The sequence below is a fragment of the Mauremys mutica genome, chromosome 2, assembly GCF_020497125.1.
Source record: "Mauremys mutica isolate MM-2020 ecotype Southern chromosome 2, ASM2049712v1, whole genome shotgun sequence".
NCBI classification, from domain to species: domain Eukaryota; kingdom Metazoa; phylum Chordata; order Testudines; family Geoemydidae; genus Mauremys; species Mauremys mutica.
This window is the reverse complement of record NC_059073.1, coordinates 276080074-276096277: the sequence shown is the minus strand read 5'-3', so window position 1 is coordinate 276096277 and position 16204 is coordinate 276080074. Positions and strand designations below refer to the sequence as shown.

General features: G+C 45.3%; 1 protein-coding gene across 3 annotated transcripts in view; it reads left to right on the top strand.

Annotated features, from left to right (window-relative positions):
• DNAJB6 (DnaJ heat shock protein family (Hsp40) member B6) overlaps window positions 1-16204 on the top strand; it is a 97781-nt gene that overhangs the window by 22939 nt on the left and 58638 nt on the right. For all 3 annotated transcript variants that reach the window (XM_045005092.1, XM_045005093.1, XM_045005094.1), the window contains exons 2-5: window positions 168-260; window positions 1851-1960; window positions 11494-11553; window positions 12966-13076. In XM_045005092.1, coding sequence (XP_044861027.1) covers window positions 196-260; window positions 1851-1960; window positions 11494-11553; window positions 12966-13076 — 346 coding nt within the window. In that variant the 5' untranslated portion in view covers window positions 168-195. The remainder of the gene's footprint in view (window positions 1-167; window positions 261-1850; window positions 1961-11493; window positions 11554-12965; window positions 13077-16204) is intronic.

Below are 16204 nucleotides of genomic sequence, written 5' to 3'. Positions count from 1 at the left end.
ATATCTGCCTAAATGACAGAATTGGAGAACATAAAACCAAATTGCATCAACATAGGAGTGGACTAGTCCTCCTTGTACTACTGTTTGTAAATCATGTAATGGGAGAGATGTCATGTTACTCAGTTGTAGTACTGTACCCATTTAGTAAAAGGTTCTTTTAATTGCAGGACTTGCTGTTAAGACAACTGTTAAAACATGGTGGATTATTATGACGTTCTAGGAGTGCATAGGCATGCCTCACCAGAAGACATTAAAAAGGCGTAAGTACCCTTTTCTTTATTCAAGTCAAATCTTGCACACCTTCTCATAAATGAATGTATACACTTGATCTCTAGATATCAAATTTCATATAAAAAGTATTGGTAATTAATACTAGTAATTCAGAAAACTATTAGTGAGTGCTCCAGAAAATCCATCTTTCATTTTATGTACACACATCAGGAGTAATGTTTCATAAGGTGCTTTATTAGGATACAAAAGTACATTAACCATTCTAAAAATTGATCCCAAGCTCTTTTTTCAAAAAAAAAAGTAAACTTCTATACTTTTTGTTGGTCACTTTCAGATAGAGGTTTTAGGAAATGCACTGGATTAGATCATAATCAGCTGTTCATTCTAGTGTACTTATGCCAGTTTTGTGTCTCATTTAGACTAGATTAGAAACTGCAGAGTTAAGTAATTCTCTTATTGTAGATCATTTCAGGTTAGAACCTTTCTTGGCTCCCTCATGCTTCCTTGGCTTCAGCCTCTCATCAGTTTTCTTCTCTTCCCCTTGGTGTAGACTGCATGTTTACCAGTACCGAATCTCCTCATACTTCCTGGAAACACCCACTGCCTCAAGTCATTTTGCATTCTGATGCTGCACTCCTGTGTATGCACTATCCATGCACTATCTGGTGCCACTTGCAAACTTGATCAGATTGGAACAAACACAAATAAGACCTAAAGCAGCCATTCATGTGTGTGGAGAGGAGCTTGTTTTTTAGATTGGGCAAAACGCTTCTAGAAACCCTTAAGGTTCTGGAATTTGCAGAATTCTCAGGAATAGTCACTGTTTCCAGACTGAGCACTTCCAGGAAGTATACCCTGGTCCACCATTTGAGAACTAGCTTACCATGCTATATGCAACTTCCTTTATACTAGGTTTTTAACTGGCTTCAGATTATCATACCTCTTCAAAATGTGGAGTAATGATTTCAAATACTATTAAAGATTTCCACAGAGCATTGAATGGGGCAAGAATAACATTGAGCTGTTAGAGTACTTTACAGCTTCAGCCTAACCATATGGTACCTAGAAGTACTCCCTCCTAATCAATACTGACACTGCCCTGCAAGCTTGCCTCAGATTTTGAGACAGCACAGGTAGTGGCAACATCTGCTGTGTGGATCATCTAAAGTTATCAGTCTGACTCCATTTCCTTCAACTTGCAAAATATTCAGAATGCCTCAAGCCAAGATGAAGTGTCCTCTATTTAAAAAAAAAAAAAAAGAGGCATCTTTGGAAATTAACTCTCCAGTTTTATCGGATGAGATCTGTTTTCCATGCTTTGACTTAATGGATTGAACATCTACTATAAAAAGGTGAACACATTTAAATTAGGAAAGTTTTTAGAGAAATCAGATACAGCTTTTAATTTAGACTTTTGTGCATTACTTGCAACTATAAAATTGCTGTCTGGCAGCAATGCTAAAGCGAATGAGTGACACATCTTAGTTTCTAATCACTTTTTTCAGAAACAACTGAGAATCATGATTTCCTATTTTGACACCTGTATTTCTTGTGTATATCTGTCTGTCTGCTTATGAGTGCAGTTTACTGAAATAGAGTATCTTCCCTTTTCATTTCAGGTACCGCAAACTAGCTCTAAAGTGGCACCCCGATAAAAATCCAGATAATAAAGAAGAAGCTGAGATGCGATTCAAACAAGTAGCTGAAGCATATGAGGTTTTGTCAGATGGTAAGTATCTTAAAAGGGATCTTGGCAGCAGGTAATCTTCGGTTATGGAATGTTGTAGTGGAAATGCTGAAGAAGCATAGTGCTTTAAAGGGGTTTTCTTAAATTAGTCCACAAATGGCACTTTTTTTTGTGGTGAGCAATTAGTTTGGTGCTCTTGGAAAGAAGTGGAAGTAGTTGTACATTCTGGTGCCGAGTGGGTGGGAGATGAGGAGAAATTCCGAGACACAAGAAATATTTTGAATGAGTTGATATAACAGTTTAATCCTACATGTTAAATCCTGAGTCTACAGAGACCTGTGATTAAGAATGAATCCTCTACAGCTGTATGCAGGAACTGATCATGGGTGTGTGTGTGGTGGGGGGGGGGGGGATCTGAATACCAAAAGCCTCCCTTCCTCTCCTTTCAGTAGTCAAAACCAGCAATAAGGTAACTCTAAATATAACATTTAATTTCTAATACATGGTCAGAAGGGCAGTACCCTTTTAAGAATTTTGTGGCTTTCAAAATTCTGTGGGAGAGGTGATATGTCATGAGGGAATCTCCTAAACAGATTATGCAGCCTTCCCACATAGCATGGTGGGTAATGTATGTGGAAGAATCCATGGAGTGGCTCACTGGCAAGAGGTTTGTGGTGTGAAAGAATGTATGGGTGGTGTATTTATGTCTAACTTGTCTTTATAAAGTTAATTATATAAATTTAGTATAGAAGTTGCTGAAATTCCACAGTTGTCTTGTTTTGTTTTGGGCTCCATAATAAGAGCGCTGACAAGGCTTACAGAATGTTTAGAATTGTCTGAAACTACTTGTTCTTCTTCGAGTGCTTGCTCATATCGATTCCAATTAGGTGTGCGCGCGCTGCGTGCACGCTCTTCGGAAGATTTTTACCGTAGCAACACTTGGTGGGTCGCCCCCTGGAGTGGCGCCGCTATAGCGCCAGATATATACCCCTGCCGACCCAACGGCCCTTCAGTTCCTTCTTACCGCCCGTGACAGTCATTGGAACTGTGGTGCGCGGCTTTGCTGATCTCCACATCCCTAGCTTCTAGTAGTTCTTTGCTCTTTACTGTGTTTTATAGTTCGAGTTCTTGTAGTTATAGTTAGTTTTAGTGCTTATATTTATAGTTAGTCTATATAGTTGAAGGAGGGATCGGGGATTACCCCTTTCCTCTGCCCCGGTGTGGGCTCATGCCTTAGGCACCAGGATTCAAACCGTGCTCGGCGTGCCAGAAGCTGATGCCAATAGGGCAGGGGTCGGCAACCGGTGGCTCGCGGCTTCCCAGGGTAAGCACCCTGGCGGGCCGGCCCGGTTTGTTTATCTGCTGCGTCGGCAAGTTCGGCCGATCGCGGCTCCCACTGGCCGCGGTTCGCGGTCCCAGGCCAATGCGGGAGGCAGGAAGCCGCGGCCAGAACATCCCTCGGCTCGCGCCGCTTCCTGCCTCCCGCATTGGCCTGGGACCGCGAACCGCGGCCAGTGGGAGCCGCCATCGGCCGAACTTGCCGACGCGGCAGATAAACAAACCGGGCCGGCCCGCCAGGGTGCTTACCCTGGCGAGCCGCGAGCCACCGGTTGCCGACCCCTGCAATAGGGGATCCCCATGACTCCTGCCTCAAGTGCCTAGGGGAATCCCATGTTACTGACAAATGCCGCATTTGCAAGTAATTCAAACCAAGGACGAAGAAGGAGCAGGACTTTCGATTGAAGCAGCTCCTCATGGAGTCGGCACTTAGTCCTGCAGCACCGGTACCGAGTGCCCAACAGACTGCCTTGGTAAGGAGCGCCCCTTCGGCACCGGATCACTCTGGTACCGAGAAGGAGTCCCGGCACTGACCTCTATTGGCACCGCTCCCTTTCCCCGACTGGGAAACGCCATAGTGCTCCGACCCCAGCCTCGCAGAAGGAGCGCTCGTCTAAGACGGTTCGTCGGACACCGGCATCCGCTGCGGCACCGTCAACACCGGCACCGCAGATGGCAGCTCCACCTAGCGTGGCACTGTCGATTCCGGTCCCACAAGGGCCGTTGAGTCCAGTGCCAGACAGCTCCCCGGCTCATTCTGTGGTTGAACTCGCTCTCCCTTCTACACCAGAGACCTTTTCTACGGCAAGAGAGCTCATTGCTGTGACAGAGCTGATACGTCCTCAACCCCCGGCACCGCCGGTGCAGGTTGTTCAATCCGTCGGCAAGCCGGCCCTGATAAGGCCTCCTTCCGTCGGTCCACCAGAGAGACGTCATTCCAGATCACGGTCTTGGAGACGCTCTCGATCACGCCGTTTCCGCTCCTGGCACCGCTCTCCATCGCGGTACCGGTCGCACTCGTGGTGACGTTCAGCATCTCGTTCACCGGACAGATACTCCTGGCACTGATCGGCTCTTGGCACCGATCTCGGTACCGTGTGTCCCGCAGTCCCTCCAGGCGCAGGGATTCGAGATCCCGGTCGACCTCCCGGCACTGGCATGGTAGAAGGTCCCGGTCTCGCTCATGGTACCGCCATGCCCGGTACCGCTCCCCGGTACCGCCCCGGGATCGAGCGTCAAGAACAGTGGCGCCCTCCCAGGGTCTCTCAGCACCACCGTGGCCTTCGAGACACACATCAGTATCATCTCAGGCTGGTAGTGCATCCTACCATCAGGAACGTGACTCTGATGTTCCCAGCCATTATCCAGAGACACACAGCCATGAACAAGGGCCTCATCACTGGTCCTTTTGGACACCTTGGGCATACCACCAGGCCCAAGGTGCCCCATCAGTGGCTCAACGGTCGGCCCCGTCAGAACACCGGGTACCAGAGGCGACAGTGAGCCACCCTCCTCCCGTGGGCACGGACGAGGCTCCAATTTAGTCTGCAGTCACCGAGGTTCCACCTGATGCAGATGATGCCCCTCACGTACACGACCCACCTCAAGACCCATTGGTCCCGGGCCTCTCCTCCTCCTCCTCCTCCCCTGATGAGGCGGTAGCAGGAACTTCCTCCTCAGGCCCTCCCCTAATCGATCTCTGGGCCCATCAAGACCTCTTGAGGAGGGTGGCCCAGAATATGAACTTGCAGATGGAGGAGGTTGCTGAAATAGAGGACCCGTCGTGGACATCTTATCGGCTGATGCACCTCTTAGAGTGGCTCTCCCGTTCATCCGCACTATACAAGCCAATGCGGACACAATTTGGCAATCCCCAGCTTCAATTACACCTACAGCTAGGGGAGTAGAGAGGAAATATATGGTCCCCTCCAAGGGGTACGAATATCTCTACACCCACCCACCTCCCTGCTCTCTGGTTGTCCAATCGGTGAACGAACAGGAGCGTCATGGCCAGCAAGCATCAGCTCCTAAGGCGAAGGAGGCTAGACGCATGGACCTCCTAGGCCGTAAAATACACTCGGCTGGGGGCCTCCAACTTAGGGTGGCAAATCAACAAGCCCTCCTAAGTCGGTATTACTTTAATACGTGGGTGTCTGTGGGGAAGTTTACGGAGCTTCTTCCCCAGGAGTCCCGTCCAGAGTTTATGGCCCTACTTGAAGAGGATTAAAAAGGTGGCAAGAACCTCTCTCCAGGCCTCTCTGGATGCAGCGGACTCGGCGGCCAGAACTCTCGCGTCCAGAGTGACGATGAGACGTATCTCCTGGCTACAGGCTTCAGGCCTTCCCCCTGAATTGCAGCAGACCATTCAGGATTTACCCTTTGAGGGCCAGGGCCTTTTCTCAGACAAAACCGACCCCAGGTTGCAGAGTCTGAAGGACAATCGGGGCATAATGCGCTCGCGGGGTATGCACACGCCGGTGACCCAACGAAGGTCCTTCCGGCCCCAGCTTACACCGCTCTTACAACCAGACTAGGCCGCATCAGGATGCTACCAGAAGGCATGGCAGGGGGAATCAGCGGAGACAGTCTGGCCCTCAGGGAACCCAAAGTCAAGTGCCTCCTAAACCACCAACGGGGCCCAAACAAAACTTTTGATGGGACGTCCGAGGACAGCCCACCAGTTACCCTGCCGGTTCCTTGTCCCTTCTTTTTCAACTGCCTTTCCCATTTCCTCCCTGCCTGGTCCCAGCTGACCTCGGATCGTTGGATCCTCCGCACAGTGGAAGCGGGATACCATCTCCAGTTTGTTTCAAACCCCCCCCCTTCCCTACCTGTCCCTCTTCAGGGACCCCTCTCACGAGCAATTCCTCTTACAAGAGGTCCAGGTGCTCCTAAACCTGGGAGCCATAGAGGAGATGCCAAAAGACATGAGGGGCAAAGGGTTCTATTCCCGCTACTTCTTAATCCCCAAGGCAAAGGGCGGTCTCCGACCGATCCTGGACCTGCAAGAACTCAACAAATTCATGATAAAGCTGAAGTTCCGCATGGTATCCCTGGGGACCATCATCCCATCCCTGGATCCGGGAGACTGGTATGCCGCCCTCGATATGAAGGACGTGTATTTCCACATCACCATTTATCCACCGCACAGACGGTACCTCTGTTTTGTGGTCAAACACCAACACTTCCAGTTCACGGTGCTTCCCTTTGGCCTTTCTAAGCCCCAAGAGTCTTCACCAAATGCATGGCTGTAGTAGCCGCCTCCCTCCGGCGTCGTCGAGTACACGTCTACCCGTATCTCGACAATTGGCTCATTCGAGGGACTTCCCAGTCACAAGTATCGCAGCACTTGTGCATCGTCAAAGACCTCTTCAGGAGCCTAGGCCTCATGATCAACACAGAAAAATCTACTCTGACATCAACGCAGAGAATAGACTTCATTGGAGCTATTCTGGACTCCAATCTGGCCAGGGCCTGCCTCCCTCAGTCGCGTTTTCAAGCAATGTCTTCAATAATTCGAAGTGATCAATCCTTTCTGACATCGTCGGTGCGCACCTGCCTCAACCTAGTAGGTCACATGGCCTGCACCTTTGTGACCAAGTACGCGAGGCTACGCCTCCGTCCCTTCCAAACCTGGCTTGCTTCAATATACCGTCCACAAAGAGACAGTCTGGATTCGGTGCTCACTATCACCAGGACGGTTCTCGACTCCCTCACTTGGTGGTTAGACCCCTCTCGAGTGCGCAGGGATGCCTTTCCACCCACCACAACCCTCGGTGGCCCTAACCACGGATGCATCATCTCTGGGTTGGGGTGCCCACCTCGGGAACCTTCACACTCAAAGCCTCTGGTTGCCCCAGGAGCTGTCCTTGCACTTCAACCTGAGGGAGCTGAGAGCAGTCCGTCTAGCATGCCAGGTGTTTCGGGGCCATCTCCAAGGCCGTGTGTATCAGTGTTCACGGACAACACAACGGCCATGTTTTACATAAACAAGCAGGGCGGGGCACGCTCCTCCCTCCTTTGTCAAGAAGCCATCCGCCTCTGGGACTTCTGCATAGCCCACTCTATCGATTTGGTAGCGTCTATTCTCCCAGGAGTCCAGAACATTCTGACAGATCACCTCAGCAGGTCCTTCCTGTCTCATGAGTGGTCAATCCGTCCGAACGTTATCCATTCTGTTTTCCGGAGGTGGGGCTTCCCCACATAGACCTCTTTGCCTCCCGAGAGAACAGGAAATGCCAGGTGTTCTGCTCCTTCCCAGGACGCTCCCTGGGCTCCCTCTCAGACACATTCCTGATCCCGTGGAAGAGGCACCTACTTTATGCCTTCCCACCGTTTCCGCTCGTCCAGAGTCCTACTCAAGCTCCGCAGGGACAGAGCCCACCTGATCCTCATTGCTCCAGCGTGGCCGAGGCAGCATTGATACACCCTGTTGTTTGACCTCTCAGTGGCAAACCCGATTCCCCTGCCGCTCTGGCCGGACCTCATAACACAGGACTTGGGCAGGCTTCACCATCCGGACCTGCAATCCCTTCATCTCACAGCATGGCTGCTGCGTGGTTGAGCCAGTCTGAGTTGTGTTGCTCTGCCTCGGTATAACGGGTACTCTTGGGCAGTAGGAAGCCTTCCACTAGGATGACATATCTCGCCAAGTGGAAGCGTTTCTCCCACTGGTGTGCTCAGAGTAACTTAGTCCCCGGACAGGTATCTGTCCCTACTGTCCTGGATTACCTCTGGTCCCTGAAAGAGCAGGGCCTGGCGGTTTCTTCTATAAAAGTACATCTGGCAGCTATTTCCGCCTTCCACCCAGGCGAAAGTGGCCGTTCAATTTTTTCTCACCCCATAGTTTCCAGGTTCCTTAAGGGATTGGAATGCTTGTACCCTCAAGTCAGACGCCCAACCCCTACCTGGGATCTAAACCTGGTGCTAGCCAAGCTTATGGGGGCCCCCTTTGAGCCTCTGGCCACCTGCTCGCTGCTGTACCTTTCCTGGAAGACAGCCTTCCTCGTCGCTATCACCTCGGCGAGACGAGTATTGGAGCTTCGGGCCTTGACAGCGGATACCCCGTATACGGTATTCCACAAGGACAAGGTACAGCTGCAACCGCACCCCTCTTTCCTCCCTAAGGTGGTGTCTGCTTTTCATGTCAATCAAGACATCTTCCTCCCAGTCTTTTTCCCGAAGCCGCACTCATCGCATCGGGAACAACAACTACATACCTTGGATGTCCATAGGGCTCTCTCTTTTTATACAGAGAGAACCAAACTCTTCCGACATTCGCCTCAGCTCTTTGTAGCGGTGGCAGACCGCATGAAAGGCATGCCAGTTTCTTCCCAACAAATCTCATCTTGGGTGACATCCTGCATCCGAACATGCTATGAATTGGCTCATATTCCGGCTAGCCATCTCACCGCCCATTCTACTCGGGCGCAAGCCTCTTCGGCCGCTTTCCTGGCCCACGTCCCCATCCAGGAAATATGTCGGGCTGCTACCTGGTCATCGATTCACACCTTTGCCTCACATTACACATTGGCTCAACAGTCCAGAGATGATGCAGCCTTTGGTTCAGCAGTTTTGCTGCAACGTCTCATTCCGACCCCACCGCCTAGGTAAGGCTTGGGAAGCACTCGAAGAAGAAAAGACGGTTACTCACCTTTGTAACTGTTGTTCTTCGAGATGTGTTGCTCATATCCATTCCAAACCCGCCCTCCTTCCCCTCTGTCGGAGTAGCCGGCAAGAAGGAACTGAAGGGCCATTGGGTCGGCAGGGGTATATATCTGACCCAGCCGACCCACCGAGTGTTGCTAGGGTAAAAATCTTCCGACGAGCGTGCACGCCTAATTGGAATCAATATGAGCAACACATCTCGAAGAACAACAGTTACAAAGGTGAGTAACCGTCTTTTATGGGGGTTGGGAGCCTTAAATTCTAATCAGTTTTAATATTTTGTACGGATTAACCTCTTGTAGGAAACATTTACTTAGATTTGGTCAGAATCAAAATTGTATAGTATGAGCTACTATAAGCAAGAGGTCACTTTGGTTTCCCTTCAGTGTAACTTCTTGACTTATAAGGAAGCATCTCTTTTGTCAGAACATTGTCAGCAGCTAATTTGAACCATAAATTAAAGGGTTTGTGTATCTTTTATATTCTGTATCCTCAGACAACTTACTGGAGCTGTTAACCTTTTTTTTTTTTTAAGTGTTTAAAAAATACTAGTAAAGAACAGAACAGGTAATCAAGTGATTCATCCCCTGTTGTCCATTCCCAGCTTCTGGCAGAGAGAGGCTAGGGACATCATCCTGCCCATTCTGGCTAATAGCCATTGATGGACGTATCCTCCTTCGCCAATGTTCAGGTTAATAGAGGAGTAACACCACTTCCTCCCCAGAAATGTCCTTGTGAACTTCACTTGCAACAAGTGACTATGGAAAAGTTCTGCTAGAGCAGCACCATCCTTTGTCTAGTCTGTCTCTCAAAATAGGGCCTGGTTTGGCAGGCTACAGACTTGTTCACCCGGCCTCACGTTTTGGTTTCTGGTGTCTAATTTATAAGGGCTAGGCAGAAACTTCCTCTGTGGGCAACTTATTCTATAACTGTCATCCTCTAGGTTTCTTGCATCTTCCTGTGAAACATTTGCCTCTGTTAGGGACAGGATATTGGACTCAATGGACATCTGGTCTGATCTGGTACAACTATTCCCATGTTGCACGAAGATGGTTATTTTAGTGTAATGTAGCATCTATAAAACTTGGTTATTTTTCATAATCAGCCTGTACAAATCATACCGTTGATATCCACATGTCAGATTCTGTAGCTTTGATTCAGTGTGGCTAATTTAACCCAGGACAGTGGTTGGAGATGCAATCAATTCTCCTATAATTTTATTAATAATTTTGTCGTCATTACAATTTTGAACAGAGATGGGGTTTTGGCAAGAGTAGCTCTGTTAAGGATTATCCATGCAAAGAATATTTGACTTGTAGACACTGTGCCTGCAGTTCCAAGAACATGAAGTTCTCAAAATAAACTTTCTGTTCTGCCAGCCCGCATGCAGGACTTCCTGTTTCTTGACTGCTGCTTTTTTCTAGGCTGCCCAGCTTCTTGTTTCATTGGTCCTCTTTCACTCGTTTAACAGGCTGTTAAAATACTCATTTTTCTTCGGGAAATCACTTTATTGAAAGGTAATATTGTAGGTAATGTACAAACTTGTGAAGCACTTGAAGCCAGAAGGAATTCATGAAGCTTCAATATCCAAGAGATAATTTTGCCTTGGACTTGAATCATGAATGGTGGCTGGCGCCACAATCCCTTTAGATAAGGGGTTCTTACTAAATTCTTTAGTGTCCCAAAATGTTAACTGTTAAGTGATCATGCTTTTTCCCTGAACAGTCTTGAAGTTCCTGATTAGACTCCCATTAAAGTCAGTGAGAAGACTACAGTGCATGTTGGATCAGACTGTGTGTCTAGTTTTGTCAAATCCTCTGGCAAGTCTCTTGCTTGCACTTCCAGAATAGTGTCTCAACTGCTGGAGCAAGCCCCATGTTCCACCTGGCAGAACTCTTCAGGCTGCTCTGTCAGTAAGTTCAGACTGAACTCTTATAATGCACACTTGATTTAGTCGCTCTCCTACCTCTCCTCCCTCCCCCTCTCCAAAAAAAATTGCCCTGGGAAAAGATTACTAACAATGAAGTTGCATACCCATGGACTTCCAAACATGGCAAGCAAGTAATTTCAGTCAGCTTTTTGTGTGTTAAACAGCCCCTCCTTCACTTGTGCTCTTTTCCATCCTGAATTCTTACCTAGCAATGGTGTAATCCTCTTTGAAAGAAGCCTTCCCACAATCTGATATCAGTGGCAAAGTCTCTTACCAGTTTTGCGGCAATGCCTTTAGTTATCTTGCTGAATATACAAACATGAAGACCATAGGCTTCCGTACAAGAAAGAGCTACCTTTCAGCATACTAAATCGTCTCTCAGTGGAAATTGTGATACGGTATGGTGAACTTGACACTTTATTAGTAGCTACTAGAACTAAATTATTGACATAAAGAGTTCTTTCTTCACCTGCGGTGCTTTGATTATCTTTAGCAAAATATTTGTACTCCTGCATTTTCTGTAACAAACATGGCTTAAATAAACTTGCTGTGATAAAATTCAACGGAGTACGTTAGTGATACATATTGCATTTCTGCTGCTTCCAAATGCAGTTTACTGATGTGATTAACTTTTTTGTAGCTAAAAAACGGGACATCTATGACAAATATGGAAAAGAAGGCTTAAATGGAGGAGGTGGAGGTATGTAGACTTGGCATTTTTTTTCTTCCATATCCTCTGAATGATTTTAACAAACTGTTCCACTCTGCATACTTATTTTAGTTACAGATTAGTTCATCCTCTGAAAAGCATTTGTAGCCATAAAGGCTAAACTCTTTTAAAATGCAATTAAATTATGTTCTTATGTTCTTAAATTATGTAGAAACAGAGCCACTAGAGATGTTGTGTTATCACATACCATAGAGTAGCAACTTGACATGACTCTGATAGGACTAGTTCCAGCTAGTGAATTTGCCTATCTAGTCCAAAACATTTAAAACATATAAGCAGAATTAGTCTGTATAGTCAAAGAGAAGAAAAACAAGTTAGACTCTAACTTGGCCCAACATTTAAATTTTGAGATTTTTTTTTACAATGCATAAGACCAAAAGACGAGACTACATTTTTTCTAAAATGTATTCCAGTTATCAGGTGCTTTTTAAACAAATGTGACACCTGCAAAGCAGAATCTGAAAGTTTCATTTTTACTTAGTCATGTTCATTTTAAAAAAAAAGTCTCTTTCAAAAACAAGACAATTATCAGGTAGTCAAATAATAAATCAGAGGAGAAACTCTTCCCAAATTCTGCTAGGAGAGTCTACAGTCATAAGCATAGTCTTAACAACGGAGGTGTCTAATTTTAGCTTGTATTTGCCAAGTGTAAGTCAGAGATTTTGTGTAATATAAATTGGTGATTTTTCGACCTGTGGTCCCTAGGCCCCTGGGGGTCTGCAGACTAAGATTTCCAAAGGGCTCTACTCCTCCATTCAATTTTTTTTTGTGAAGGGTCTGCACATGAAGAAAGGTTGAAAATCACTGACCTAAATCAAAAGCTGGCAAGTGATACTATCAAATAAACCATCACAAGATTGTACTGATTCAGGGAGTAAAGATGCACCAAACTTCAACACCAACAAAGAGCTTTGAGTTAAAAAAAAAAAAAAAATCAGACAAGAAGACAACTTCATTTTAGTCAAATGTGTACCTTTAAGTATAATGAGAAATAAATTTTGATGTCTAGAAACCTGCAGAAGAACATAAATGATAAAAATAACTTGTAGAAGCATAAACTACAGATGACCTCTTTGTTTCCATATTTTACTAATTGGACAGTCATTCTTTGCTATTGAAAAACTGATTACAGTAATTCTAGATACAGTAGAGCTTTTTAGCAGAATGTGAGAATTTCACATGAAGTCTCACTTAACTATATTAAATGTGGTTTGAAGAATGTATCGAGAAAATCATCCAATGACCGAGGAATGAACTATTGTGAAAAACTAGAGTTCTGTATTTTAGAAAATATAGAAACACATACAGCTTATATGTACAACTCAAATATTTTATGCTTCTGTAGTGTGAAGAGTTGTGAAATGTGACTTCTTTTTCTGCAGGTGGAAGTCATTTTGACAGCCCGTTTGAATATGGATTTACATTCCGTAACCCAGAAGATGTCTTTAGGGAGTTTTTTGGTGGAAGGGACCCCTTTTCATTTGACTTCTTTGGTAAGTCAGCGGCTTTTGGGGAGTGGTGGTGGAGCATCAAAGTAGTGGCTAAAATTGATCTCTACATAACAGATGTGTGTAATTTGTCTGTCTTTCACTGGAAATGGTCCTATTACTTGGATGTTTTAAGTCTTTTTTTCCCCTCTCCTATCTCCTTCCTTTTTGCTGTTGCATGTAGGGTTTTGCGATCAGTTTTTGCGCTCTCAAGGTCTGATTTGTTTAAAAATATATCAAGTTTGCTATGCTCTTTCTAAAAAGAAACTAATAAAGCAGAATTGTTCTCTGTGTGATTTAGTAAATGTGGATTGCTCTCTGTAAGGCGTACAAACACTTTCTTCCCAAGTCTGGTGCCACATGACAGTCAGAAAAAATGCCCCCCCCCCCCCCAAATAAATAAATAAAAGCATAAGCAATAGGTGCAGTGAAACCAGCTTCTGAAGCCTCTGGCTACCATGGAGTTAAAGAAAATAATAAAGAATTAGGTTGTCAGCAAAACAGTTTAAAAATACTTTGCTTGCCAGCATCATGCCAATGAACTGTTGGCTTGTGAAGGCACCCACAGCCATACAAAAGATCTCAGCAAAAGTGCTAGGGATCTTATTCAATCTCTGCCAGTGCAGCTGCTTTTCCCTTTTGATCCATAAAAAGGGAACACATCCTGTGTTCAGCCTTTCACTCCAGGAACTGCCTAGAGGAACCAGAGGAGTAACAGCTGGAAGATTGCAAGAAGAATTCTCTGCCTGTTTACAGACAAGACATGAGAAACAAGAAAGGCCTCCTGGCTATTCCATGGAGCTGAAGAGGAATTAATGCACCACTAATGCAAACAGTTGGTGACTTTTCTGATTAACTCCAGAATGGGAAAGGAACAAATATCATTCTTTTATTATAGGAATCTGGAAAAAATGCATTAGTCGGTCAGAGAAAGCTTATCTCCTAAATGTTCACTGTACACATGTACAGTTAAGGTTGAGTGTGCAGTGGGAGAGATTTGTACCATGAATTTGTTTTGAGAGCAGTGAAGCTTCCCATAAAGTAACATACGCACCAACATCTTTTCACAATCTTAATCATCATGCATGTTTCCTTCTCCCCTTGCCCATCTATTTACATATACGCCAACACTATGTAAGCATATGAAAGATCAAGCTAGGTTGACAGAAGAGGCCAGTTTATTTCCCAGAGATTTTGCCAAGTCTACCAAAACCAGGCAAAACGAGAGAAGATGAAGAAATCTTAGGAAAGGGGAGAGCTTGTTTTCTAATGCTTTAAAGAGGCAGGAAGTGGGGAGGGAGGTTGTGTGTGGTTTTTTGTTTTGTTTTTTTGGCCTTATTTCTTTTGCTTTCGTTTTTAAAGAGGAAGAGAGGCTTGCATTCTCCTCGTGTTAATAATGGAAAAAACAAATTTCAGTTCTTTTGGAGATGAGCCCCATTGACCTGCAGGAAGAAAAAAGGGCTTATGAAGGAGGGGGAGAAATGAGGAAAGGGAAAGGAGTCAGAAGATTTTTAGTTTCCTATTCAGAAGCTAGCTCTATCTTTTTTAATTGCTCTTTAGATTAAAAATGACCCAGGAGCAAAAGTGGTTACTTTCAAATGGAGTACTGATGAGTGGTGTGGTTATTTCTCAACTGCTGTGAATATAAAATCAAGTACTTAAACATAAACTGAGTGCAAGGAATCCTATGACAAACTGAAGCATCCCTACAGTCTGAGAGTATAATATATAGTAAAATAAAGGAAAAATGCCTACACACTTGATTTTAGTGATCAGCTTCTAAAACAAAGCATTGAATAACCGTTCAATACAAATATTAAACCATTTCGTTAGCATATAGAAATCATTTATTGTTGCTGCTTTTCTGTTTAAGTGGCCGGATAATGGGGCTAACTTATAAAGGAGGAAGGTGTTTATAGGTATGGTGACTTAAATTTTTTTAAAGATGACATGCAACTTAATTGACATAATATACTGGTAAGTGACAAAGTAGCTAAGAGCTAATTTACTGATTACAATGGGCATGTTCCTTTAGGTTCCTACTCAGTGATCATCAGTTGGCTGCCTGAGGAGTCTCATGGAGGATCAGATGATCTGGGAGAAGAATCTAGTGGAGGAATGGCAGAGGAGTTAGTGGAGGGGCCGGAGAAAGAACTCAGTGGCAGATGAAATATTGGAGGAGGATGTCAGAGTAGGATAAGATTCGGTCTCAGCCCTGGGCCCCAGCAAGTCTAACACCAGCCCTGGCGACCTCATTAAAATGGGGTCACAACCCACTTTGGTGTAGTCCAATAGCCTGTTTTCTAACAATGGCCTGTACAAGGTGCTTCAGAGGGAATGGCCAAAACAAGGCAATTGATTAAGTGATCCACTCCTGTCATCTGGTCCCAGCTTCTGGTAGTCAGAGGTTTAGAGAGACCCAGAATGTGGTGGTTGCATCCTTGACCATCTTGGCTAATAGGTTCATCAATGGCAATCCTCCACAAAGATATCTAATTTATTTTCTGAACCCATTTGTGCTTTTGGTTTTCACAACATCCTATGGCAAGGAGGTCTCTGCAGGTTTTATAGACCTCTACCAGGCCTCTCTTCTAAGTTGAGTAGTTCCTGTTTTTTAATCTCTTCTTGTATGGAAGCTGTGTGTATTCCTAATTTTTGTTGCCCTTCTCTGTTTCTTTTCCAATTCTAATATTTTTTTTAAATGAGGTGACTGGAACTGTATATAGTATTCAAGGGCTGCGTGTACCATGGTTTTATATAGTAGCATTACGATGTATGTTTTTTCTTACTATCTATCCCTTTCCTAATGTTAGTTTTTTTGACTGCCTCTGCATACTGAGTAGATTTTCCTCCCCGCCTCGGAACCATCTACAATGAGTCTGATTTCTTCCTTGAGCAGCAACAGCTAATTTAGACCCCACCATTTTGTATGTATAGCTGGGACTTTCCCCCAATATTCATTACTTTGCATTTATCAACATTGAATTTCATCTGCCATTTTGTTGCCCAGTCACCCTGGTTAGTGAGATCGTCTAGTAACACCCTGTAGTCAGCTGTGCCCATAATTATCTTGAGTAACTGTATTGTGCAGATGTTGCCACCTGACTGTTCAACCCCTTTTCCAGATCATTTAT